This window comes from Motacilla alba, chromosome 1A (assembly GCF_015832195.1).
Source record: "Motacilla alba alba isolate MOTALB_02 chromosome 1A, Motacilla_alba_V1.0_pri, whole genome shotgun sequence".
NCBI lineage: Eukaryota > Metazoa > Chordata > Aves > Passeriformes > Motacillidae > Motacilla > Motacilla alba.
The window spans coordinates 66,189,046-66,216,259 of NC_052031.1; the positions used below are offsets into that span (position 1 = coordinate 66,189,046).

The window sequence follows — 27,214 nt, forward strand, 5'->3', positions numbered from 1 at the left end:
ATTTATATCTTGAACAATATCTTGTTATGAGCATCTTGTACTACATAGAAGGAAGTTCAGGGCTAACATGTAAATTTTAATTTTTTTTTTAAAAATCATCATTAGCAGCCATAGGCAATACCAGTGCAAAGAAATGAGAAAAAATATAAGACAAAAAATGAAAACAAATTACAGGTGATTCGACCAGTGAATGTGTCTGCTTGGAACAAACCTTACAAAAAAAATCTAGCTACTGCACTCCTAATGAAGATTTACTGGCAAGGACCATGTTTTAATTAAGAGACACATAATGTAATCAAACAGATCATATTTTCATATCTACTTCTGTAACAACTGTGCATTTGAGAAGCCAGAGAGTGTGGTTTTCAAAATACAGTCTATAGACCCTTAGGAATTCAGGATTATTTCTACAGGGTCCACAGCAAGAGCAAATTCATATATGATGCATAATGATCTGCATCTTTTTTAAAACACACTGGAATACATCTATATATCAAAAACTGTAAAAAACCCCAACCCTTAAAAGTCAACAGCAGAGAAATAATTAAATTCTGAGCAACTTTGGGTTTGGGTATTTTTAAAATCTTGTGTCTCCTAGTTTATACCTGAAGAATTTGATGGGTTGCCTGAAAATTTGGTCTTCCATTCCAATCATATTAGTTGACCTAACAGAACACATTTCTGCTCTCTATCAGCTTTGCTTAAACATCTTCTTTACAATGAACATCCAAATCAAAAGGTTTAAATATGAGATTTCTAAATTATGACAAGTAGAATCATTAAAAAAATGAAATTATGCTCTTGAAAAACCCTGAGATCCTGGCAAGCCATATTTCTTTCTTGTTTTATCACAGCCTCAGAAAATACCACATCCTTCAGAAATGCCTTATTAAGACCCCTGATGCAAAGAACAGTTTTGGGAATTACTTTTATATATAAAACTAAATTAATTAAAAGCTGTAGCACCCAACAGCAATGTATTCTTGCTGGCATTTCACGAGGGACTGTAAGACCAATCTGTATATTTGCATCAGGCTGCTGAGAAACAAAAGACTTAAAAATAGGAGATTACAGCACATCATACCTGGAGAATGTGCTGCCCCTCTATAAATCAGAATATCTGCCTTAGAAGAATTTACATGTCTCTTAAGACAGCATCTTTAAAGGCACAGATGACACTATCACTGCTCAAGAAGAAACTGCGGCATTGCCTTTGTCTCTACGTATTTCAAAAGGACATTTCAATACCTTGAAAACACATGGTTTTCTCCACAACTGCCTTTTCTCATGGAAGTTCTTCTCTAGATAAAATACTTCAGAAATTTAACTGCAGTTACAATTTCTGTACTGAATCCAGACACTAATTTTACAACACGATCCAGACATCTTGTCTCAAAAAATTCCACACTCCAAAATGGAACACATGTACTTCCTTTATACAAGGGCTGAATGAAGAGAAAGGTATGAAAATATGAACAAAGCTCTGGCATCAGGAAACTTCTTACACAGCATGCAGTTTTTGAAGGCTAATCTTTTTGCTGCAGCAAAAACTTTCCAAGAGCTCTTCATATAGATGTATTTATGACTCGTGGTATCTCTGAATGGGGCATAAAGACAACCTTCATCCTCCAGGGTGTAATAAATACAAATCCCTTTTTAAGTGTATCTTTTTCCTCAGCATTAAAAGGCACCTTTTGAAATTCAAAAGGTGTAAAAGACTTTGGAAATTTTGCATAAAAACATTACAAAATTTCACAATGGTTTAGAGAATGTGGACATTCAGATAAAAATCAAGAAGTTCCTCTTCTGCCACAGGAGCTAGGACTGAATATACACAGACAGCTTAAGATACAATGAATATTCTGAAAAAAAAATGGATTCATGAAAACCAGGTGTTCTGTATTCATTCCATGCAAACAAACCACTCTGGATTACTTACCTTTATGTCATAGCCATATGTCTCCCTGATGTCTTCATCAGAGTCTGTCTCTTCATCATCATAATCCAAAGTCTGCCGTGGGGATGAGGACACGCTCCCTATCACTCTGTTAAAGGCTGACTGCTGAAAACTTGTCAAGTGTCCCTAAAAAAATGCAATATGGAAATGAAACAATGAAATTTCCAGGAAAAATCTGTAAAACCTAACGAGTTATTAACAAAGAAAACAGTGGTTCTTTTGGCCTGAGGATAACTGCCTGGACATCACAAAAGAGACCAGTTACAGCAAGATGTTAAGAAAAGGTAGGGAAATATCCAAGTAAAAGGTTTGGTTAGATTCTGATTATCTGGTTTTTTAATAATAGTGACTGGAAAGGTCTAGATACTGTTCTTCAGTGCTACAAATTACAGCTTCTTCACCACAACATGACCTGACCTCGCTCTCAAGGTAAGAAGTCGGCTATGGAATTATCAGTGTTCGAGTACATTCCTTGCTGAGATTTACTAACAAGACACCAAACGCCTTTGAATGACAATCCATGAGAAGTTATAAATACTGAGAGGCTGGATTCTGTAAAGAGGAAAATGGAATTTGGACACCGAAGTGGCAACTGTTTGACACATCTTGAGACCCGTACCCAGCTGTTACAGCTGACCTGATGTTTCTTACATACACAATGCATAATGATCTGTATCTTTTTTAAACACACTGGAATATGTCTTTGTATCAAAAACTGAAAAAGAACAACACTTCAAAGTCAACAGTATAGAAATAATTAAATTCTGAGCAACTTCAGCAGTTGCTGTTGACAGTGAGTACAGAGCAACAAACCTTTTCCTGGAGCAGCAATGCACAAAACAGAAGCCAGCCAAAACCTGCAGAGCACGGAGCTAAGTAAGAAGTTTTACCATGTGTAGTCATCTTTTCACTGCCCTCCCCTCTCCCCCATGCTTCTCCAAGAAAAACAAGGCATTTTCACACACTTAAATTAGGGCAAGCAGATGGAACAGCAAGATCTTCCCGTCCCTACCTGCAGGTCGGGGTTAGCTGCTGCCTTCTGGAGCTCTGCACTGATGATCTTCTCCGTTTTCTCGCGAGCTGCCTGCTCCACCATGCGCTGGCTGAGCACGGAGAGCTTGGCCAAGGCAGAGGACAGCTCGTCGGTGGCCAGGGCCTGCCGTGCGCGGTCCTGCCAGCTCATGGCTCGCTCTGTCAGGCACTGCAGGGCCTCCCCCTCGGGCAGCCGCACGGGCAGCTTCTGCAGGGACACCAGCAGGGACAGGATGGTCTCCAGGCGCGGCCGGCGGGAGCGCATGCACAGGGGACACAGGAACTTCACCTCCTTGGCCTGCCAGCTGGAGCCCTTCTTCTGAGAGCTGGTTTTGGGCAGGGGCACGCAGCCGCTGTGAAACCAGTCCTTGCACAGCTCGCACTGCAGCATGAACCCGCTGGCTGTCTTGCGGCAGATACAGAACTTGACTTCTTCGATTCGGTCCACCATGGTCATCTTGGCCAAGTTGGCTGCCCTGAGAGCATGCATGGCTTCAATTTCCTTCTGTTCCCGCTCCTTGAACACAGCCACCTGCCCAGCAAGGACAAAAACGTGTCATGACTTTCACAGCTAAGAGAGATTTAATTTTATTAACAACACAGGAAAAGGCAAAAAAAGCCAGCCAACTCAAACAGATCAAGAGATCTAAACCTAGCCCAAAATTTAGGAACTACATGATCTAATTAAAACTTTATCTAAGATACCTCCTCCTCAGTTGCTCATTGCTCCCTAGAGTCCCTCTGGTAGAGATGCTATGTAAACTTTAGATAACCTTCTCAATATCTACAAAGTTGCTGAAGTTCATAATTAAATCTGTCATAAGGCCGCCAAAAGAACAGGTTTTGACTCCAGAGAAGAAGTCAGAATCTGTTCCATTCAACTGTTTACTGAGACAATGGAGCTGAGCATTGTTTCAGAAGCATCTGAGTGACCAATGAATCCTGAAGCAACTTGCACTTAATGTTTCCATTCAGGTAAAATAGATTGTGTATAAGCCATATTAATGACCCTGCATATATATTCTTTGTTACCAGGGAAAGGGCAGCCAGATGTCAGCAAAGTATTCTGATAAGCAGCATGAGATGTATCCTCCAAAAAAGAGGAAACAAATAAAACATTCCCTCCAGCCCAGCGTCCATGACCAAGCATTTGCAGGCTGATCACAAAACGGACCTAACCAAATATGTGTTGGTCCTGGTTAAGGCAGAGCTGCACCTCATTATTTCCACAGGATTTCAATAAATGTTAATATTAGATGAGCAGCCACAGATACTAACCCAAGAGCATCTAAGTCTTACACCTACTCGATGGTATTAAACACCAGCAGTTACACTTTGAACTCTGCTTCCCTCTACTTTCACTGCAATAGAAGTTGAACTACATTCTTGTGTCAAACATCACATTATGAGGTCTCTTTCAGTGAAGTTCATTTATCAGTTCTTCCCTGCAATTTCTAGATTAGAGATGACTTAAGGCCACGCAGGCAGGAGACACCACCTCTCACTGCTCCTTACCACAGCTGCAGCATCCCTGGCCTCCTCCAGCCCATCCTCCAGTTCACTCAGGGATTCCAAGTCAAGATCTTTCTCCTTTTCCTTCTCCATCAACTCCTTCGCCCTCTTCCGCCTGTTCTTGCTGCTCCCATAAACACCGATATCAGTCCGCGGGCTCAGAACCTGGAAGCACCAAGGAAACTTATCCTGTCAGGCCCGAGGACATCTCATCAAGGAAGGACAAAAGTGGCACCAGGGAACAAGAACTACTCAGCAATCTAACCCCTCGGATACCTGTCAACTAATAGGAAAAAGAGAATAAACAGATAAGGATAGAAGTGTCTCACAGTTAGGGAACTGGAATGTGATCAGCAACCAGTGACATGGCAGGTCCAACTGAAAGCCACTGTGTTTTCTGATTAAATTACAGAATTTATTCAGATTACACTATCATACATATAGCTAACCAAAACACCACAGACATCCGTATTTCAACATTCCCTTCAGGGGTCCCTATAAATCAAGTCTTTAAAATTATTTCACATTTACATCAGCAAATTGGTGTCTGAAAAACCCCTAAAAGTATGCTATAAGCCTTTCAATATCAATATGAGAAGCTGAAAAGCACTTTTAAGGACAAGAATAAAGCTTGAAGTCATCATGACTAATTGGAATGCATACTTAAATATAAAATCTAGCAAATTAAATTCAATATAGGAAAGCTCAAATTGCTACATTTAGGAAAATGCAAAACCAGAACATATTAACTAACTAGTTAAGCAGAAGAACAGAGAGAAAAAGCTGTATCTAGAATGTACCACAAAGTGAACAAAAATGAGTGTGATATGGTTGCAATAGGGAAAATCCCATTGGAAAACATCAAACATCAGTACCCCCTTTGAGACACAAGATGTAACTCCTGCACTTCACACAGCACTAGGGAAAGTCAGAGAGTGTGGATTCTGTCTGGATTTGGACATCTCACTAAGAGTGAAGACAAACTTCAGAGAATTAACAACAACATAAGAGAATGAAAAATACAGCCTCCGAGAATGCAGCTGAACTGGAACTGTTTTCCTTACAAAAGGGAAGTCTATCAGGTAGATGTGATAGATCTTCAAACACATGATGGATTTTTATTGAAACAAGGATAGTCACTACATTCCCTGAAGTGAAATAAACAGTAGCTGACTAATTTTTTTCTTATAGTTGAACGGTTTATAAAATATATAATCTATTTTCTTAGCATTTAAATAGTGAGGCAAGTGAAAAAATTTATCAATTTGAGACAGGTCTGTGTCCATTTCAGGCCTACCTTTCTTCCATGACCAAAAAAACACTTTACTTTCCCTCTTCTTTCACAAGTAAGAGATGAGGTTATCTATACATAAAACAGGACTAAGCAAACAGACTTTCTGCCTTTTTCATTCTTTTCACCCAAGAACAGCTGAAATTATATTCTATTCTGAAAAGGAACTGTAGTCCAGTGTCACTGAACCAGCTCTTCCCTCCAGACAACCGAGGGCCATCATGACCAATTTCTGACAGAGAAGTGTGCTCGTCTGACAGGGAAGTCCGTGCTGCTCACCTGTAGAAGACTGTAGCTGGAATTCTTCTTGAGGAAGGTCCTTCCTGTGCGCTCCCTCCAGGCACGAGCTGCAGCCACCTGGGACTCCAGCTGGGGCAGGGCATCGAGGCGCACCGGGATGGGGCGGCCCTTGGCAGACAAGCTCTCCAGCTGCTCCAGGTATGCATAGTTGCTCCCATTCTGGGGTGAAACAAATTTTTCTAAGCCAACAATTCCACCATTCGATCAGCTGCCAGCCTAATTTCAAGCCATACACTACTTTGTCACTGCCTAAAACAGAGTTCCATAGGAAAGGAAAGGAGGGCAGTGTTTCAATCTGTTATTTTAAACAATTCTCTCAGACAGCTTTTATTTTAACAGTCATTTTGGTATGGCCAGCTGGCTTAGGGAATAAGACAACATCCCATTTCCAGACAGTTATCTAAATGCTGTCTGTTTAACAGCAAGAGTTGTGTAAGGGCTGTTGTGAAATCTATTGGGATTCTCATTTCAACTCCCAACAATATCTGGTATAAGATAAGCAGTTCTAGTTCAGCGATCAGCACCCACAAATATCACAGAACTCAGGACCAAGTCATGTGGGTAGACCAGTAGAAGGGGAGGCTACTGAACTAATTCGTCTCTTTCAGAAAATCCTGGCCAACATTGCCATTAAACTTTGCAACATTTTAAGGAGAAAATAAAAAAAACAGATTTCCATAAAAAACAAAATTTCCACAGGCAGATCCAAAACTAAAAACCTGAGAGCTAAAAACCTCTGCTAAAACTAAAAACCTCTGCTGCAGCTAAATATTTTCAGAGACAGCATGATGAACAGTTCCAAAACCAAACACCACATCATAATGAATTTGCTAGCTTTTATGTCTGCTCTGAAATACATACAAGGAAGGAAAAGAGAAATTGGATAGCCAGGGGGAAACAAATGCACAAAAAGAAAATCAAGTACACGAGCTCTGGTAAGCACATTTAAGAGCCATAGCAAGGCTTCTCTTCAGGCCACCTTTGTGAGGAGAGGTGCTAGGAATAAAGGACACATCCAAACAGAAGAGTGCAAGCAGAAGAATCTAGACCCTGCTGTAACCCCTACCTGAATGGCCTCCACTTTGGCTGTCCAGTCTCTAGCTCGCTGCAGGGCTTCTTTCAGTGCCAGCACGTTGGGCAGGTAAGCAGGGATGTTCTTTGCCTCATTCACGATGCCCTCCAGAGCCATCATACTTTGACGTGGCCTAGAGTAAGAAAAACCCAATTCCAGCCTTCTCTCAAAATACCAGACATCTAAAGCCATCAATCTGACAGGCTGGTGATGCAACTCCACCACTACACTGCAGGGTAGGATACCATGGCTCTATGCTTGGAGGATGCTACTGGCTACCAAATAACAGGAGGTGAGAAAGCTGAGGGGCTTGGCACAGTCAAGCTCAGAAGGACACAGCATCACAACCCCTTAACACCAGGAAAGCTGTCTCTTGTTGGCAGCTTAGTCAGAGTTCTTTGTGGAGAGGGATGAACAGCAAAGACAGCAGCAACACACACAACCTCAGCCTCCTGCCACTGTGAAACACGACAGGGAATCAACTCTTCTGCAATTCAATCTCAAATCCAACTCTAGAACAGTCTAACTGCTGGGAGGTTAAAAAAAAAACAAACAAACAACAAAATAAGAAAGGCAACTACAGCTTCAAGGGCCCAAGTTTTAACCTCACATCTCAAAATAAGGAACACAAAAGTGTGTGGCCTCTAAGAACAGATTGTAAAGGAACACTCACCTGGCCTGCAAACAGACCTTGGCCTTCTCCTCCCACCTCTCTGAGACTGTGAGCAGCTCCTGCAGCTCAGCCATGGCTTTTTCTACGGCGTGATGTGGTGCCAAGCCCACACCAGAGTCAATCAGCTTCTTCATCACATCCAGGGTGACTCTCTGGGGATCCAAGAGGGTGGACCTCACCTCATCCAACCACCGTGCCTGCTGCAGCTCTTGCTTCAACCTCGGCAGTTCAGGAAGTTCAACATAAAGGCCAGAGCCCATGTCTATCAACTCCTGCAGCTTGGAAGAGTCTGGGATCTCATCAATCATAGCTTCTTGAGCACGCTCATGAAACTCTTCCACATCATCGAGCAGATTCTGAAGTAACATACAGCACGAATCAATTAGGGAAAAACACCCACAGAATCCAAAAGAAAATGCAACTGAGGGATCAGTCAGCTGTGAATCTGTATGTGATCATCACATCAGTCTGAGCTTCTACACACAATGCCAGCTAGCTGTCACAAGCCATCAAGTCTGACAGAAATTAAATAACAGACCATCTAAACTTATTGGATGGCCTAATGTTTCATACCCTAGGCACATTAGCTGCATCAAACTCTGCACCTAAAATAGTACAACTGCATATGACAACAGCCCCCAACAAAACAGAATATTCAGCATTGCCCAGTGAATGTTAGTTTTAAAATAGTGGGGAGAAGAGGGACTTCTGCAAACAGGTCATCATTTCAATAGTGTCAGGGCATTACAGTAATGACAGCAACACAAAACAGAAAAAAAAACATGCTGAGGAGAAATAACAAGGCAGAGATATATGAGAACACAAATACCACAGGTCCTGAAAACAACAGTGGTGAAGTCTGAAAGTTTTAAGTGGTGGTCCTGCTTTAGGGAATACAAGCATCAGGGCTTTACTGCACAAAAGAAAGAAATGAAAATGCAAAACCCTCTTATTAAAGGAGACAATTGCACAGAAATCCAACTGCACTGCTGCAGTTGTCCTCATCCTCATGTTTTGGCATTGCAATGAAAAAAAAAAATCAAAGACAGCAAACAGACAGGAAAGAATCTCTGCAGGAGACTCATTCAAGGACATTCAATACTCCACGGATTCACCCCCAAGTCTCTTACAAGACAGGCATTTCTGACAGCAAGCTGATGGCACAACGAGGAGCAAACCCTGCATTTCCTAACCCTTAGCTTACTGCCTTTTTTGGCTTATGCTGCTTTCCACGACTGTCTGGAAATCAGAAGGCATTTATAAGAAAGAACAAGATCTACATTACAAAGATTTTGATTTAGGGAACATACTCTGAATGCTTCATAGTGGTAACAGTAAATTATTACAGTTTAATAATTACAATGCCTTTTGTGTTAGAAAATATTCATCATCCAACATGACAATTATTTTGCTATTCATTATGATGGATAATTGCATTCAAATGCCATGCTGAAAGCTAGTGAGTGCTTAGGCATGAATGATCATTATCTGACTTCATTCAGAAATGAAAAGACTACAGTTTGTAATCAGTAAAATGATAATTATTTATTTATTGACTAGTGATTATGCTGAGGCTTCAAGAGCATGCACATGCATAGGCAGAGTACTTGAACTAGAGCCAGATTCCTTCCTAATGCTGAGGGGTGGGGGAAGACAGACTAGCTGGGAGAAGGCATTAGACAAAAATACAAGCTAAAACTGTTAAGAGTTAATTATATGCCTGCAGCCCTCTCATCTGTGAATTATGTTTTAATTAGAAGCAAGTTTTAAATACATTAAAAACAAAAAAGTCCTTCTGAGAACAACCTTACATGTCCTACCTAACAGATGGTGATAACATTTCATTAATAAATATTAGTATTTTTACTAATACTAATAGCACGTGTAATTACATACTAATGTGTGTGTAAGGAAGTGAAGTAAAACCATCCCATCATATGAGGATGAGAAAGCACTTTCCACTTTATTAGATGCCAGCAAACTGGTTAAAGAAGACCTCTGAAGGATAAAGACAGCATCAACAAGCCTGGCAAACCTGCACACTAGAGCCCTACGGTTTTCTGAAGGAAATTGTTTTAAGAAAAAAAAAATACCAATATTATGTAAACAATAAGAAATTCCAATGTAAAGTCTCTCTTATCAACACTGAACTATCATGGAAAAGCTCATATACAATTTATGAATGAAGGATATAAACACTAACAAACACTTATGGAAAAGAGCCTTCTAAAAAAAAAACCTAACTTATTTTTAAACTATGTTTGGTTATGTAGCAGCAGCTGCACCTATGGTAATGTACAGGAGTTCAGTACTGTATCTAGTAAAACTGTACAAGCAGAGCATGCAGGTTAATAAGTGATTAACATACATCTCAGGAAGCATTTCTCTAGGCAAAAAAAATCTTTATTAAGGATGTTTCTTAAGGAATTTTCTACAAGTTGGTTAGTAGGTGACGTGCTGTTTAGCATTTCATCACCAGTGACAGAGAAACAAATTAGGACTGCTGCTGAAAACACTTGCTATGATGCAGAGTGCCAGAATGATACATGGTAATAGCAGCCAGGGGAATCAGTATGATCTGGATTACTTATTAGTCTAGATTCATTCAGAGACAGGTGCAAAGATATATATGAAGGGCAAGAAATGCAGGCCATGCATACAGATTAAGAATGCTGTAGCCTGGAAAGCAAGGCTGAGATGTATTTATGGAATAACTGACAATGTGGCACTGCTTTCCTGCTGCCCTGAAAAACCACACCAGAGTAACCCCCAGAGGTTTCTACAAAAACATATAAAGGGTAGGATTTAGCCAGAAACTGAACCTCTACAGAGAGCATTAATGATGATGGAATAACTGGTTAAGAGATTTAGAACTGGGCTGTCTGGACAGTGACAGCAAGGAGATCTTCTATCTTTGTTTAGCTGCACCACCACATCTGACAATGCCTGTTGTACCATCTGTGTACTGGAAAAAGTGCACATTATGTTTTACATCAGAAGCTTTTCATCCTCTGCACCAGGCAAAACTGCCTGTTCAAAAAAACATACTACCACAAAACCAGAACAAAGTAAAAAGCACAACATTATCAGAGGAGCAGATGCAATCTTACCTTTACTTGTCGGGCCTGGCTGATGACACATGGCAAGCTGAACAGCTGCTGCACAAATGCTTTAAGCTCCTCCATAGTCAGCTTGGTCCGTGTCCTTCCACTGTCTTGGCTCACTCTGCTGTACAAATGGGCATAATTAAATATTAGGTGAGAGATAAGATGATGATCCTTGGATTTATTCACAGTGACAGAAATTATCTATCAGGATTACTGAGAAGTTACCAAAAGCATTCAATCACCTGAGAACTCAAAAAGAACAATGTAACTCAAGCTGAACAAGAATTACAAAATCCTGAAAACAAAATTTAATACGGTTCCCCTAAGCTCCTTCAGGATCATTTACCCTGCCCTTCAGAGGTACAATTGTCTAGGGGAGTTTCAAACTGAGTTTGTTACAAATAGGAGAATATAGCCCCATAAAGTCTGCTTTAGGCAGCTCAGGAAGCTGACTGCCATGCCAGGCACTGACAAGAAGTCTGAGATATGAAACAGCAACAAGCCCTGAACACAAGTCTTATTATCCAGTGCTTTCTCTCTTGTAGCCAGAGAACTGCTGAAACTGACCTTGCAACAGAGGGCTGATATTCAGTGGGACAGGTTCTGCAAAGACATTTCCATTAAATATCACTCGAAGCAAGTGTAACAAGCCCTTTACTGAATGGAATAAAAGACTTAAAAGTGACACACTGCATAAATTAAATACTTGGTGTACAGATCACTGGCAGGCACAACTTCCCAAGTACAACAGATTACAAATACTGAAGAGCTGTTCCCTGCTAATGAATCTACATTTGAATACTACAGAAATAGTAAAGAAAAAAATGTCTATCTTATGCTATGGACTTACATAAAGATGTAAATGTAAAATTTAGATTAATGATCAAATACAATTACACACCAGCTAAATATCAAAGGGGAATAAAGAATCCTGCAGGCTTTGATTTGCTCCAACAGTGATGAGGAGCAGTGGCTGCAGCAGACCTGCCATGCCCCCAGAATCCCTGAGTGAGGGCAAAGGGGTAGAGGGCTCCAAGGGACAAAACTGAGGGAGGGGACACTCAGCAGTGTCACACTGGCATTCTGGCCTCAGTCCAACCACAGAGTGCCACTGCATGAGATGCTGCACAAAAAGGTACAATTATCCCTGCCTGTGGAAACTCGCAACTTCCAGGAGAAGGTAAAGATCTAGGATTAGAATATTGGACAGAACTTCACAGCTACACATTATCCATTTTTGGGGTTTATTCAAAAAGAGATGGATAAAGCACACATTTTCTTCTGCTACATTTGACCATGAGTTTATTGCTGCATTAACCCCTGCCAAATTGCTCTGTTTGAGCACTTGTTTTTAATTTGCTTTTTTAATAACCTTATTCTTTCTGTAAATGTGATCCTTGTCCAGGTGTTAATATATAAACACAAATGTCACAGAAGCAGCTGAACATGACCTTTATAATTACACTGCCTAGCACCATTCAAAGAAGTTTCAAGATCTTCCTCAAGCCTCAATTTTGTAAAATATTTTTAGTTAGCATACAACAGCCCTCAAATGCATATACAAGTCCTTTTTTGGCCTCATAAAGTTCTTTTATCTTTAGGTCAGACATGACACTGAAATTTGCCAAATCCTTCTACCCCTTGTCTTTCTTGCGTTAGCTCTGGAAACCCACCAAATAACTAACTGAAGAGTTATTTCTTCTTACATATATATAATAAGATATATATATATATAGATATATCTGAGCAACTGTTGAGAGAGGGTTGTCATACTCCAACAGCAGGAGGAAGAGGAGAAAGCAGCCAGATCAGGAACACCTGGGAGCTATCAAAATAATTATACTCCACCAGAACAGGGCAATGCAATGCCTGTGATACTGTTTCCCTCACTTGGAGCAGAGTTCTGAGTAATATTTCTGTGGCAGTGGGGTTCTACAAGCAATAAAAAACGATCAGGAGAGCCTTGTTTAGTCTTCAAATGCAGAAAAATTGCTTCTCTATTGTGTAATGGTTTTCCAGTTGGAAATATTGTTACACTTGGATCTGTGGTGCAACTAAGATTTTAGTGTTCAGATTCAAGCAATTATGATATATGGATTATGTTCTGTGTAGCAAAGTTGGGCATTATAATTAACAAGGTATTTATTTTTAACCCTGTCACAATGTCTTAAGTAATACACAAAAACCACACAGGCAAGAAATACAACCAACTACAAAAACCAAATCTTATCCTCAACAGAGGAACTACAAGCTACATAAATGTCCTGTACAACTGCTGCCACAAGAATTACAGTTACCTCACTGAGCTATTTGCTATGGGACTTATTATTCAGTGCACAAAACATACAGGAGAGAAGGAAGAACATGCTCCCGAAAGTTCATGAGAGCAGAACAAGGAACACATCCAGCAGACTGCTGAGGCAGGGCCAGGAGACAGAGTAATGCTGAGGCAGCCACAGGCAAGGCAGGCAACACAGAGAACCAAGGGAGTTACACTGCCCCAAGTCACTACCTTTCAGCCACACATCACTGCCTGCCATGGTCCTTCCCAAAAAGTACCAGATTGGCTCAAACTACGGACTGGTTTTGCTCTCTGTACTGCTGTGCTCCCCAGCACAAAAAATTCAAATGGATTTTTGTCACAAACACCCAAAGTCAAAACTTACTTTCATTACATTTTTACCTCCAGCTGTCTCTCCCTAAAACTCTCCCACACATTCAGCAAAATCCTTCATCAGCAACCAAACACAGCTTCTCCAAAGGATTTCACATTTCAGTACGTAAGTCAGCTGAAAGCAGAATGTTGATAACATTCCAACTAAGCCCACCTTTGGGCCCTTTGTGCCACTGTATCTGCCTCCACCCCTCCCTAGCTCTCAATGAGTCACAGCACTAAAGAAGGGAAACACTGAAAGAAGCTTGCACACAGCAAGGGTTTTTAACTCTTCCAAGTCCATTTAAGTAACAAAGAGGCAGATGGATAGTACTGAAAAACTGCCTGTCCTACCTGTGTTTTTGCTTTTTGCTCAGCAGCAGCTGTGCTACTGAAGCACAGGTCTCTGCTTCCTTCACAGCATCTCGGAGCCTGCGGAAAAGATCATTCTCCGGGTATTTCCTGTCTTCAGCATCCTCCAACATTACTCTCAGCTCAATCACATCTGTAATAAGAGCACATAAATAATTTGTATGCAAAAAAAGAGAGAGATTTTAGATGGCTCCAATGGCCTTCAATCACGGTTCCAACAGCATAGTTCAATTTGAAATGCACAATGCTAATGAGAGGACAGAACACATGTAGGAGTTTTAGGACATCCTATTAAGAATGACAGAAGTCTGACCTTTCTTGTGGTTGAGATTGGCAGACAGAGCTTCTGTAACTCGACTGACCCAAGTGTCATAAGACTGTGCTCTAACTTTCACTCCATACAACAAAGAAGGAAGGTCTTCTAGGGGGTAGCGGTACCTGAAGGTAAGAAAAAAAACCACAGAAAAAGTATTATTGCCCACGTGAAAGTCAGGATAATGATAATACTGAGTTTTTCCAGCTACAGCAAGGCCAGAAAAACAGAACATGTACAACACCTGTTCACCTAGGAACCAAGAAACAAAGAGGATAAAAATACTCCTTAAATGAAGGAGAAAAAAATGTGTGACCAAATGTATTTGGCCACTGGGCTACGGCAAACTATTAGACATAGAAGAAAAGTAGAGACAAAAAAATCCTGTGTACCTTAGACACTTCTTCTGCATGGGACAGGGACATAAATCAGAAGGATGGTACAAGCACACCAGGCGCTCGGGATTACAGGAACACGTCAGAGCTGACAAGAAGCACGTGGTTCTGCAAGCTGTGCACTGACGTTCATCATCTGGAACCAGCTCAAACACCTCTTCCTCAGACATCAACACTCCCTGACAAGAAGAATTAGCCACTTGCTCAAAAATTCTAATGCAAGCAGGGGGAGAGGGAAGCAGAAAGTTCTTTTGCAAGCACTTCTTACTCACCATCTGTACAACAGACTCCCTCAGGCGTGTCTCTTCCTCTATCAATAGAGTCATCTCCTTGCAGACCATGGCAGCCAGCCCAACATCCAGGCACTCTGGATCTGCAGCCATCTTGAAGATCAGCTCTTCGTGGGAGAAAACACAGTGACGTCCCAGCCTTCGGTAGTGACTCACACACTGGCGTCCAATGGGGAGCTACAGAAACCACATCATCATCATTCAGGGGGAAAAAAAAAATCATCTCTCAGCTCCCATTCCCCTTCCTTTGACAAAAACTGGGAAAAGACAGACTACGAGTTGTCTTTGATGGGACAGAGAAAATTCTGTGGCATTCACATTCTCTGAACAGAGAGAGAAATAATTCTCTCTCTTGGGTTTTTTCCTGGAGAAGCACAGAGAAAAGAGAAAACAATTCTTATCTCTGCTTGCTGCTACTGTTGTTTTTGCACATGTAGAATGTGTTAGGAAGATTGTTCACTTTAATCGAGTTCTTAAATGGATTCTGATGATGGTTGTTTATATTAATTGGCCTACTGGGTCAAAACTGTGTCCTGGCTGTCTCAAGACAGTCACAGGCTTTTCTTTAGTATGTATGTTTGTATAGTATAATACAGTATCCTTTTAATATTCCTTAATATAATGTAATACAATATAGTTTAATAAAGCAATTGTTCAGCATTCTGAATCAATGGAGTCAGATGCCAATCATTCCCAGACATTGGGGTCACCCTGTATTCAATAAGATTCTAACAACCTTAAATCATGTCACAGATGAGGACAAAGAGGGTATCAATGCTGGGGAGGGGCATCTTCCATCATCTTATGCACCTAATGTAGAGACAAAAGTTTAAGAGTTGTCCTAAGCTCTTTTTACTTCCAGTGGCAAGAAAGTGGCACCAAAGAGAAGTCATTTGGACTACACTAAGGTGAATACATTCCCCTCTGGATATTACTATGCTTGGACACAGCCACTTAACATTAAAATTCCTACAGTTAACCAAAACTGGTATCGCTCATTTTGTGCCTTTTAAAGCAAAAAGATGCTAAATGAATTTGCTGCACGTATTTCTGGTTACACTTTAGGTAAGCAAAGGAAATTTCACGTGGCTGGTGCAAGTTAAGCAGTTTTTCAGAGGCTACGCTCATATTCCATCATGAGTGCTTGAGGAAAAAAAAAAAGAGCCCTGGCACACTGCCAGTCCTGCTGACAATTTTTCTGATAAAAGAATAAAAGTCTCTGAAAAAGGGCTACAAGTTCCATTTGTTGTTTAAAAAAAAACAAAGCCAGAGATAGATAAACTAGAGATGAGATCATAACTTCCAACTGTAAACCCTGGATAGTAACAGAACACTCCTTTGACAATTTCCTGAACAATCCACATGGGCTATGCACTGATGTGGCACAGCTATCAGAACAGCACTCATATGATTAAAAGGCACAATGAGCTGGCACAAAGGAGGAACAAAGACTGTTATAAGCCTGTCTCAAATATTCAAATGACAACAGGACTTAAGACAGGACACAGACCTGTATCAAATTCAGAAAGTGGCATCACAGAAATACTGGCTAAATGTGCTGTGAGATGCCACTTTTTGGTTAACCAGTAATTAAAAAGGAAGAATATGCGTCCAAAGTTTCAGTTTGAAGTTGCCTAAAATTAGAATTACTTTGTATAATGAAAACTTCCCCAGTTTCTAACGGCTGTCCCAAGAACTATAAAGACAAAATAAACTATTTAACTGAAAAGAGTGTTCAGGTAGTTAAGCCACTAACAGACCACTTGCAGAAGTCACATAGCAAAAATATACAAAAGAACAGACCCAGTCAGCAGTGCAGAAGTTCACAGCTTCAGCAAAGTTGTATCCCTGGTTAAATCCAGAGTGATAGGCACGAGGAAAGGTCACAACAAACTCGCCAGCACACTGATTTGTCCTGAAAACCTAAAAAAGGGAGGATAAAGGAAAGGAAAAATATGTAACATGCAACAGGTTAAGACACAAAAGTACAAGATGTTTGAACACCACTTTCTGTACCCATAGATCACCACAGGCAACACAGCTATCCCCGCAGTGGTAAGGGTTGTTTTTGCCTTCTGAACATGAATACTCAATTTACAGCCTTTTTCAAATAGAGCTGAATATATAAGCAACAGCTGAAAACTGTCTTTATGAATCCCAAAAGGAACGTTTCTCTATCATCATTTAACCCATTGTACCACAAAGTGCAAAAGCTTCTAGAAAAAAAGTTTATGGTTTGCTTTGTTGAGGTATTTGCCAGGGAAGCAATTTATCCTAAGACAAAAGCAAATGATAGTGACTGCTGCTTAGAGGTCTGCAGTCAATTATGTTTGGTCAGAAAAGCATTTTGTAATGCTGAGATTTCTACTGAACATAAGACAAGAATTTTACTGTCAAGAGCTTTTAATGGCATATCAGACAAACTTGCTGTTACACAAGGGAGGGGATTTTTTAATTTAAAATTAACTGTAATACATAGCATATGCTTGTTCTGGAAGGTATTTTATGTAGGAAGCTTGGCACACTCACTTCCGTTACGAGAAAATTTAAATTTCCTGGTTAGTGTACAGAAGAATCTAGAAAACAGCTTTAAAAAACACCCTATAAGTAATGAATATGCAAATGCTTACCATAAAAATTCTTCAGAGCTATGCCAAACCATTGTTATATAAATCTGGCAGAGAATGAAAAAAAGAGAGCACATAGAAGTACTCATGTAAAAAATGCTTTTGTGCTACTCACTGGTACACCATGTTCCATCAGCACATTGGGGTTCATAATAGTGACCAGCTGATGCAGGAGATCAGGCTGGGATTCAAACAGCTCAGGAGCCAATTCCTTCATCACGTCTTCCAGCTGCTCTGCTGCATGAGAGGGCACACCATACCATGTCTTCGGCTCTCCCCTACCAAAACACAAGCACAGGAATGAACACAGGTGAGAGGGTGGCACCCAGCTGTAAAGCACACCTCACAGCCAGCAGCACTGTCCTCACGAGCCATTTTACACCTGGATTAAAAAAATGTCTTCAATCAACAAGCATCTTCTTCAGGATGTATTACTCTAATCTGAAAATCAGTTGCACTCTGACACAATTCTCAACATACCTGGCAGTAGATTTGCCTTGACAAGCTTAACATGGAAGATAACTGTCATTTACCATGCTCCCCAAAGGGGTAAAATAGGCAATTATTTTCCTTCAGGAAGAAATTAGGTTTAATAAACAAAACAAAACCTTGGCTGTCACACCTACAGTCTAAGAAAGATCACGGTACTCCTCCATTCAATTAGGTTTGAAGTCATATTCCTAAAACCAACACAACAGCCAGTGGAGTAAAACACACGCAATCTCTGCAATATTCCTAACTAATTACTAAAAACCTGGGATCCACTGGACCATTTAGATGAAAAATGCCAAATAACCTGGATTATTTAAGTATGAGGGAACAAAAAGACGAACAGGACCAAAACTAACCAAATAATCCATCAAGCACTATTCCAGTCCTTTCTTAACCAAAACGACCGAGCAGTTCCAGAGCTGAGATTTATTTTTAAAATCTATTTTACTAGATTTTAGCAAGTACAAACAGGAGTCTGCTTACACAGCCCTATGGAGGTGTGTTATCCCAGAGGCCAGAGCCGGCAGCAGCATTCCCGGCGCTTCTGCCGGGCTGTGGTGCTCCCTGCTGGCAGCAGCCGGCAATGCCCGCCGGACGGACACACGGAGCCCGCCGGACGGACACACGGAGCCTCCGCACAGCAACTCAACCGGGAACAGTAATGCCTTTCCCGAGCGTCCCGATCAGACCTGGCTAGCAAATGTGCTCCTCCAAATACATGCAGCTGTGGTTTGAAGGCCATCAGCTCATCTCTCCCAGATGTCCAGCAACCTTTCTAAAGCTTCCCACAGCTCCGTTTCCCCCCCTGCTCCACTCACTGTGACAATGTCTGATGAACTGGGAACACTGCAATTCCCGTAATTCTGCAATTCTGTCACGAGTCTTCTATTCAGACACAAAAGCTGAACAGCACAACACTTCCAGGACTGTCCCAAAAGGCAGAATTACTTCCAAATTTCTCTTTATAAGGAGTATTTATGTCTATACATCTGCTGCTGAACAGTCAACTCTGATGCCTCTAGAAGCCATGAGACAGCAGACTCCACTTCTAGCACACAGACATCCCAACTTTAAATCATAAAGGAGGGAACCAGTGAACTCTTAACTCAATTCTGAATGAAAAAGCTTTCTTAAAAAAGATAGGATGCTGTAAAGCACAGTTTTATGGTGACACTGGAATGCTGGCCCCACAAGAATATTTTATCAGCTAATGAGAAGCACTAATGCTTGTCCTGGGTTTGCCTTAATTGAATGCTTTGCCTTGAACCCACTATAATGCTTTAAAAACCATCTGTATTCACTTTCAATCAGCCACAGCTAAGAACACAGACCACTCTGCACATTTAGCTTCTCATTTATAAACGTTCCCAGCGTGCAGAGGCACTTGGAAGTAGAACTACAAACTTCCTAAAGACAACAGGGTGTAAGGTAGATGCACAAAGGACAGCCCATACCAATGCAGGTAGTTGATTGAATAGCTCCAGTGGTCTTCAATGTGCCAGCAGAAGGAGGAGAAGCACATCCCTACATACAGCCAGGGCACCTTCATGCCAGAGATGTCTGCATTGATATGAGCAAGGACTGACTGCTCCAGAATGGGCATGTTGTTCAAGTTCCAGCCAGAGAGAGCATAATCCTGCCAAAAGAGTAAAATTTGACCAAATCACAAGAACGTAAGGACACCAAGTCTAGAAAAGGAAAGTACAAATTAAAACATCAGCCTATCCATTTCTATAGTAGATAATGGGATATTTCAATGAAACACCAAACCCAGAAATCATTCCTTACATACCGTAGTCAAATAATCACACTAAGATTTTAGTAACAGTCCTGGTATTTCAACATAGCCCATCTTCTTTGGATCAAGGCTTATACACTTATGTTTTGATTTCTTCCCCATCACAAGACTGCAGGTTTCATGCTGTTCTGGTGGAATAAAATACCAGCGACACCAGCAGAAGAACTAAAGATAGAAGTCTTCAGTAATAGAGGACAACTAAAAATTGTAAACAACGCAGTGAATCTCATGTTACTATTTCAGCTTTTTTTAACACCCATTTTACCATGCTGCACTTTATGTTCATCTACTGAATAGATTATTTTACAAAGTTTTTTCAAGGGAAGAAATTCCTCCACACTAATTTTTGAGAGGATGGCATCACCTGTTAAGCACTCTCACCTCTACTTTCAAATACAAATAATTTGTTCAAAAAACTATAATCCAGACAGCCTTAAAAGCCCACTACTCTGCTTTAGTATTCATCTACTTCCCACTTTTACAAAAGCTGTAAGCATAGGTTGATTGGGATTTTAGACACATCCCATAGCTGCTGAAAGGACTGGTCAGAACCTCAGCTCAGTCAAACATTGCTGTTTCCTCTGCTCTGACACTACAAAGACATTGCAGTGAGTCAGAAGACTTAAGTGATCTGGTTAAGAAATTTTTTAAGTGATTGCCTTCATACCAATAGAAGTATCAGTGCTGACTCACTAAGCAGCTACACAGTCACAGCACAGCCAACAAAGGTACACACAGGAAGGGGCAGGAAGAGGTGGAAGATGATAGCAAACAGGATTACATCTTCCAGTGAGCAGTATAAATTGATTTGGGGCTGTGTAATCAGGAAACCACACCTTTACTATGTCTGAATTTAAGCATACAAGCAGCAAGAAAATTGTTTTGCTACAGTAAGGTCTGAGGGAAAACAGATAATACACTTACCAGATGATCTTTATAGAATTTTTTATAATTGAATGCTGTATCTACATCTACATTATTACAGTACACACAGAGAAACAAGCTAAATTCAATTAGTTTGTTTCACCCATTAAGAACGTCCTAAGAAGGACAGAATTATGTTTCGGTAACTAACTCTATAATGAAAAGGTTTGAAACAAGAAAGGAAAAATATCATTAAAGAGTCTTCTCATACTCAGACAAACTGCAACAGTCTTTGCCTGCACATCTTTGCCTGCTAAGATTAAGTGATGGAAATCAGGTGTGATTTAAATCATGAAAGAGACCTTGGTTATCAGCTGTAAAACAACCTCAAATATCAGATGAATGCCCTGCTCAAAAGGAATGTTAAGTACGTGCAAAAGCCTGAAACAATTTCTTCATGAAAAAATCCACACTGATTTCTGACCTAAAGTCTTAATGTGAAATCTTACACAGAGCAAAGAATGGGGTCAGTTTGCACATCCTGTTCCTCACCTCCTCCTCTGGCATCAGCTTGCGTCGGCCATCCTTCACTGGGAAGCCACTCCCAAAGTCCTTGGATGAGATATCAGCCCCATATTCCACAATAACATCTTCTTCTATGCTGCTCACTAATCGCCAGAACTCTTTTTCTACCAGCTCAGTGGGAACCATCTGAAAGCAGAAGAGAGGTTATGGTATGTGCAGATAACAAAAATTATCATTCAAGCAATAAATCACTATTAACTCCCCAAGAATTTTCATACACCAAGGTTACTCCCCCTCTCCCCTCCATCTCTTCAAAGTCATAGTTTCAGTCCATTCCTCCATAGTGGCTGGAATGTTTCAGAGAGAAGGAATACAAACAAAAGATGGAATCACCAGACATACAGCAAAACACAGGGGGAAGAGGAGACAGCCAGCAGAAATCAAGCAGCACGCAAATTCCAAACAATTTCAGAGGATAATGACCAGGATTTCTGAACAGTAATGAAATTCAGATATAAAACTGTGATCAGGAGTTTGATCTTCATGTAACTGATCATTCCTCTTACGTGTTTTCATTTACGAAGCTTACTCTTAAGATAAACTTTGTTCCATGTCCCAAAGTTGTCTCATAAACTGGAGCCCTTAAAAGGTAGAGGCTTTAGCAAGAATGTCCATAAATTACCAAAGAACCATGAGAGGAGGAAGACCTTGGTGCTGCATGCAGTCCACAGGACAGTGGAACTGTGCCAAAGCAGAAATTCCAGTTCGAAAAATGCAGAACAAAAACCACCAAAACCACTGTGATTATCAGACAGATTCAGTCTATTGACTTGTCTACAAAAAAATACTCTAAGTCGAAGAAAAACAAAGATTTATCCTCTGGACAAACTAAACCAAGACAAAAGGCATAGAGGGAGGGCAGGAAAAGGGCCCCTGTGCCAAATGAGCAAGATACTTAGTCCAGTTTATCAGAAAGGGCAAGAACATTAACTAGAGTGTGCCCAGTACAGTGAACTCCAAAAAGCAGTAAAACTGTCTGCCCACTGCAGGGAAAGGGTGAAATGAAGTTGAAATGAGACCAGACGCCAGCAAGCTAAATAATTTCTTTACATGTTTGAAGCTTATGGTGCCTCTTTAAACAAGGCTAAGATGTCTTAGCAAAAATCCAAGACCAGCTGAAACCTCTTCTCTTTTTCCCTTACAAGGAATCCCAACAAAAGCTGAAACTCACATGGACCGGCATGTTGAAATAATCAGACTTGAAGTTATCAGCCATTTCACCAAAGCTCTGGAGAGTATATTCCCTGACAGCTTGTTCAAATCCAAAGGCCTCTCGGGGTTTGTTGCATTCCTAGGAGACAGAACACAGAAATATTGTTCCCTGCAGCAGACTCTGACACAGTTACATTTTTAGCAAGAAGCCCTAGTGTCCATCTGAGTCCTTACCCAGCACAACAAGCTACCAGTTTTGAGACTTTTCCAGCCGAGGCAGTCATACCACAACGGAAACAGACCAGAATTAACGGCACAGAAGCTAATCTAACACCGTAACCCCAGGGCTCCACACTTCTGCTTTCCTCTCCAAAGCTACATTTCATCAGCTACTGCTGCCAGCCACAAAGCAAGACTGTGCACAAGGGGCTAAGACAGCCACAGGACATTTCTGTAGACACACTGGATTCAAGCACCTGCAGAATAACTGCACAGGAACAACCCCCCCAAGTGTTTCAGTCTTATCAAGTCAGCAAATCATCAATAGATTTGACACCGTGAAAATATATAATAGGGAAGAGGAAAAAGGAAATTAGAACAGGGCAACACAGCCAACAACAGACATGGCCCATCTGACAGAAAATCTCCAAGTCTTTCCCTGTTCTAGCCCCGTTCATCCAGAAAATGAAAAAATACTGGTGCACATTTCAGCTCCTCTCCCCACTCATTTTTAACGTGTCCTTCTCAGCTCCTTTGGAACTGACACCATGTTTATATATACAAGACATATTGAACACAAAGATGATGTAAAACTATCTAATGGTCAGCTTTTCAGTCAAAGAAACATGACTGGAAAGGAATCCATCAGTAGTTTGTTTGTTTTTTTTTTCCAAAAGGAACTATCCTTAGACTATTCCCAACATGTATCACAGTGGTTCTTAAATGGAGCCTGTGACAGAATCTACAACATCTGTGAACACTGTCAAACAATGCTGACCTAAATACATATAAAGAGCCCTTACCCTATTCTTCCCAGCTTCTGTTCCAGTATCCTGCTGTAAAACTACATTAAGGATCTGTGCACAATTAATAGCTAAAGTAAAAACTGAGGCAAAAAGCACTAGTGAATACTTCAAACATCTTTTTGCTGTTACTTATTTACTTTCCAGTACACATTACAGTAATGTGTTTTCTCCTACCTCTTACTTCCAATGCCTTCCCAAAACTTTTCAAATGTTTTCTGAATCATTCCATAGTAAAAAATTATTTGACACCTCATCTTTCCTGGGATTGTCCCTGCCTGCATTTTTTCTTGGGTAACATCTATTCCTGTTTTTACTAGCAATAATGAAATTTCTTGAGTTTCCACATTCTTGAACTGTTGCAGCCACTCTATTTACTACTATAGTCTCTAACTCTGTATTAGATTGCTGCAGTTTCCTAATTCTTCTTTATTGCTACATCTTAAGAGGAAATAAAGAAGTACATTAATCCACCCTCTGAGCAGCAGCCCAAAGGGAATGTTTCATCTCTTCCCTTGCCTGTAGCTATGAATTTCCACCTTGCTTTAAGCAGCATTTGCCTGAGTTCATCTGACAACCTCATCTCTCAGCGAAGGGTTAGAGCAGTGAGCTGCTCCAGCTCCTGTGGCTGCACAGCTCTGCAAACACCACCAAAAGGAACCAGCAGCAGCCAGCACTGCGGAAGGGCACGGGGGGGAAGTGGGTCTATAAATGTGTGTGTTCAACTGCTCCTTTTGGAAACAACATGGCCTCAAGAGTGAAAGCCATCCTTGCAATTACAGAGTTACAAACAGTAAGCTTCTTCCTCTGAATCCTACATCTACCAACTTTCTGAGCTTGCAAAATTTGTTTCTTTAAGACAAATACCAAACCAATCAAGTGACGTTTGCTGTCTGTTGATCAATCATCTCCTAGAACTGAGTAGTTTCTTTTTTTTGAGTAATGAAATTCAACAAGCTTCTACTTTCAGAGCCTGATCAGTTCCTTTTTTTAGACTAAACCAAATCTAAAATAGCTACAACAGAACTTTAAATTAGTTTTCTCACTTTCTGCTACAGGCCATTCTGAACAATGCCATAATGTCTTTCCAATAATCAAAGCTCCCTGTTATGCCTAAATTTCATACTTTATTTACTTCACAGTTTACAAATTGTGTCATCATTATGTGGAAATATCCATCATAACCCTAGTTCTCACGCCTAATTTCACATTTCCAGATTATCAAATTGAGTTTCAGCTTTTAATATACCAAGGTCAAATTTTTACCTGTCATAAAGCCACATCAAAAACAAAGGTTATGCCCAAGCTCTAGAAGGAATGTTTCTCTCTCCTTATGGCTCATCAACCAAAATTCAAGGCTCATCTTGGCAATATTCCAAAACAAACTATGCATCTACATGGATGGATTGCTGAACTGCTCTTCTTCTGATCTTTCCGGGTACACAAGGACACATACAAAGCTTCAGTAGTTCTTGAACTGTACCTCAGCAACACACTTTGGGCACCTCCAGTCACCCTTGGGTACATCAGGAAGAGGAGGAATCAAGCAGAAGGTGTGATAGCTGTCATCACATCCATCACACAGTAGCAGTTTATCCTCGTTATTTCCTCTACCACAAAATAAGCAAACATAGAGATCAACCTGTAGGGAAAAAAAAAAGGAAAAAAGTTAAAAGAAGTTTCTAATCCAGAGCCTGCCTTACTTAAGGTAAGGAACAAAGGATGATATCCTGAAGTCCTTCAGGAAGATCATCAACCCAGGTTTTTGAGAAGTATTGAGAAGGATAGCTTATGTTTCATTCTCAAAGCAGCACTGGGGGCAGAAGGGCTTTGGGTGCTGCAAAATATTTATCGAGTTCAGTCGGACTATCTTTTGCTATCTGACTCAAGGAGCATCTCACTCATGTTATCCTAAGGCAAAAGACTAAGTTACAGTTTTTAGAACTCCCTCTCTTCAGCCCTGTTATCATGGAAAACAACTTAAAGTAAATCTCTACAAAGACTCCAAGGAAAAGGAAAACTTCAAAAAGATATTTCAGAAATACACATCATCACTTGCAACAGTACAGTGGTATCTTTGCAATGAAAAAGAGATCATAAAATCCACAAACCTACAGATTTCAATCTAAAAATGCAAGAGGCAGCAAAGGAAACCACATGTAAAAAGTACCAACTACTTTCTCATTTTTTCCTGAAGCAAAGAATAAAAACTCCAAATGATAAAAGTATTAATACCAATACAGCAGCAAACAGTTTTTGGAAGTTGTACAACAAAGTCTCTCAACAAGAACAACACTGACTGGGAGACATTCTCTGAGGCCAGAGAGAAAACCATATGAAAAGATGTCAAATTTTCTTTGCTCTAGCTTCCTATAGGGTGCAAAAAACTTTAATTAGTAGACATTTAATATAAGACTGAAGAAGTGTAACAATCTAAATTAAAAAAACCTGGATATTACATGATCTCTGAAGAAAAAATTATCCTTTGTATAGATTTTTACTAACAACATGAACTTCATGAATGACACTTACTCCAAATTCTGCTACTACTCCCAGCAGCCCCTGGCAATTCAGGCTGTGTGTATTTCCTTCACACAGCTCCAAGTAACACCAGAAGAGGTGGGGCTGCGTTTGGCGAGGTCTGTTAATTTAATCAAGATGTCACAAAAACATGTGCACTTCAGCTGATTAGGCTCAGGTGGATTAAATAGTTAATGACAAAGCCATCTCGAGTTACAGGGGCCCAGTTAAGTATGCAACCTCCTAGCTATGCAGTAATATACTTCTTAAGGAGACTGCTCAGGTTTCTCAAGAAACTATTTTAAAAAATAATGCAGCTCTACTCAGAGGCGTATCATTTTCCCCGTTTCAAAAAAATCCACACACTCACCCTCATGGAGCATTGTCCAAAGCACCAAACAGCTGCATTTGCTGCAAGCACACAGAAGGGAGGGAGGGTACCTCAGCAAGCATTTTGATATTCTCTTCCCAAAACTTAGCAATGCATGAAAATGGCAATCCTACCTTGTCTATGGCCCTCACTAGCTACCTCTCACTGGTAATACCTTCTCTCTAAATTCTTATTAACACATGCAACCTCTATGTTAGCATATGTGACCATGTGGCAACTACAAAAAATGCACTGAAACAGATATTCACAACAAGCAGCCCTGTGATTATGCAATAACCACAAAAAACCCTGCCAGCTATGTAATATATCATCATAGTCTTACACTGTTTTATAATTACATGCATCAGGGGAAGAAGATGAAATAAAAAGGTGGATTTTATCTCCCAGTTAGTAATTCACAATGGGAGTAAATCAGACTGGACTCCATTTTCTTCATGGTGGAGAAAGGCCATTCTTTATTCACATACCTCCTTCTTACACAGCTTTACAGACCTCATGTGGGACTCCAATTGGTTAGTGGTTTTCTTGCCAATTACTTTTAATGGTTAGTAACAAATTGTTACTATGTATTGATTGGTCACTCAAATTCTGGGTGTCTACGTGCGGGAACAGTTGTTTGTGAAAGAAAATTTTCATTTTTCTATCTAATGGTGCAAAACCAGTTTATGCAGGTGCAGGTTTTTGTTTTACCCAGGAATAGATTATTATGTTAACAAATTGCTCACAACAGGATTGCTTTCACATGGGAACTTGCAAAATGCTAGCTCTGACAAGGCCAGAGACCGATTCCAGGACA

At 40.5% G+C, this 27,214-nt stretch overlaps 1 protein-coding gene across 3 annotated transcripts in view; it reads right to left on the minus strand.

The window, feature by feature from the left end:
• KDM5A (lysine demethylase 5A) overlaps positions 1-27,214 on the minus strand; it is a 54,877-nt gene that overhangs the window by 12,602 nt on the left and 15,061 nt on the right. For 2 of the 3 annotated variants that reach the window (XM_038153025.1, XM_038153026.1), the window contains exons 8-24: positions 24,991-25,149; positions 22,505-22,624; positions 21,301-21,459; positions 19,541-19,722; positions 17,710-17,872; positions 16,771-16,890; positions 14,950-15,144; positions 14,675-14,856; positions 14,283-14,407; positions 13,952-14,102; positions 10,948-11,065; positions 7,838-8,193; positions 7,159-7,297; positions 6,072-6,251; positions 4,505-4,666; positions 2,970-3,521; positions 1,940-2,083 (exon numbers count right to left, since the gene is read on the minus strand). In XM_038153025.1, coding sequence (XP_038008953.1) covers positions 1,940-2,083; positions 2,970-3,521; positions 4,505-4,666; positions 6,072-6,251; positions 7,159-7,297; positions 7,838-8,193; positions 10,948-11,065; positions 13,952-14,102; positions 14,283-14,407; positions 14,675-14,856; positions 14,950-15,144; positions 16,771-16,890; positions 17,710-17,872; positions 19,541-19,722; positions 21,301-21,459; positions 22,505-22,624; positions 24,991-25,149 — 3,207 coding nt within the window. The remainder of the gene's footprint in view (positions 1-1,939; positions 2,084-2,969; positions 3,522-4,504; positions 4,667-6,071; positions 6,252-7,158; positions 7,298-7,837; positions 8,194-10,947; positions 11,066-13,951; positions 14,103-14,282; positions 14,408-14,674; positions 14,857-14,949; positions 15,145-16,770; positions 16,891-17,709; positions 17,873-19,540; positions 19,723-21,300; positions 21,460-22,504; positions 22,625-24,990; positions 25,150-27,214) is intronic. The other variant, XM_038153027.1, reaches the window with a different exon arrangement.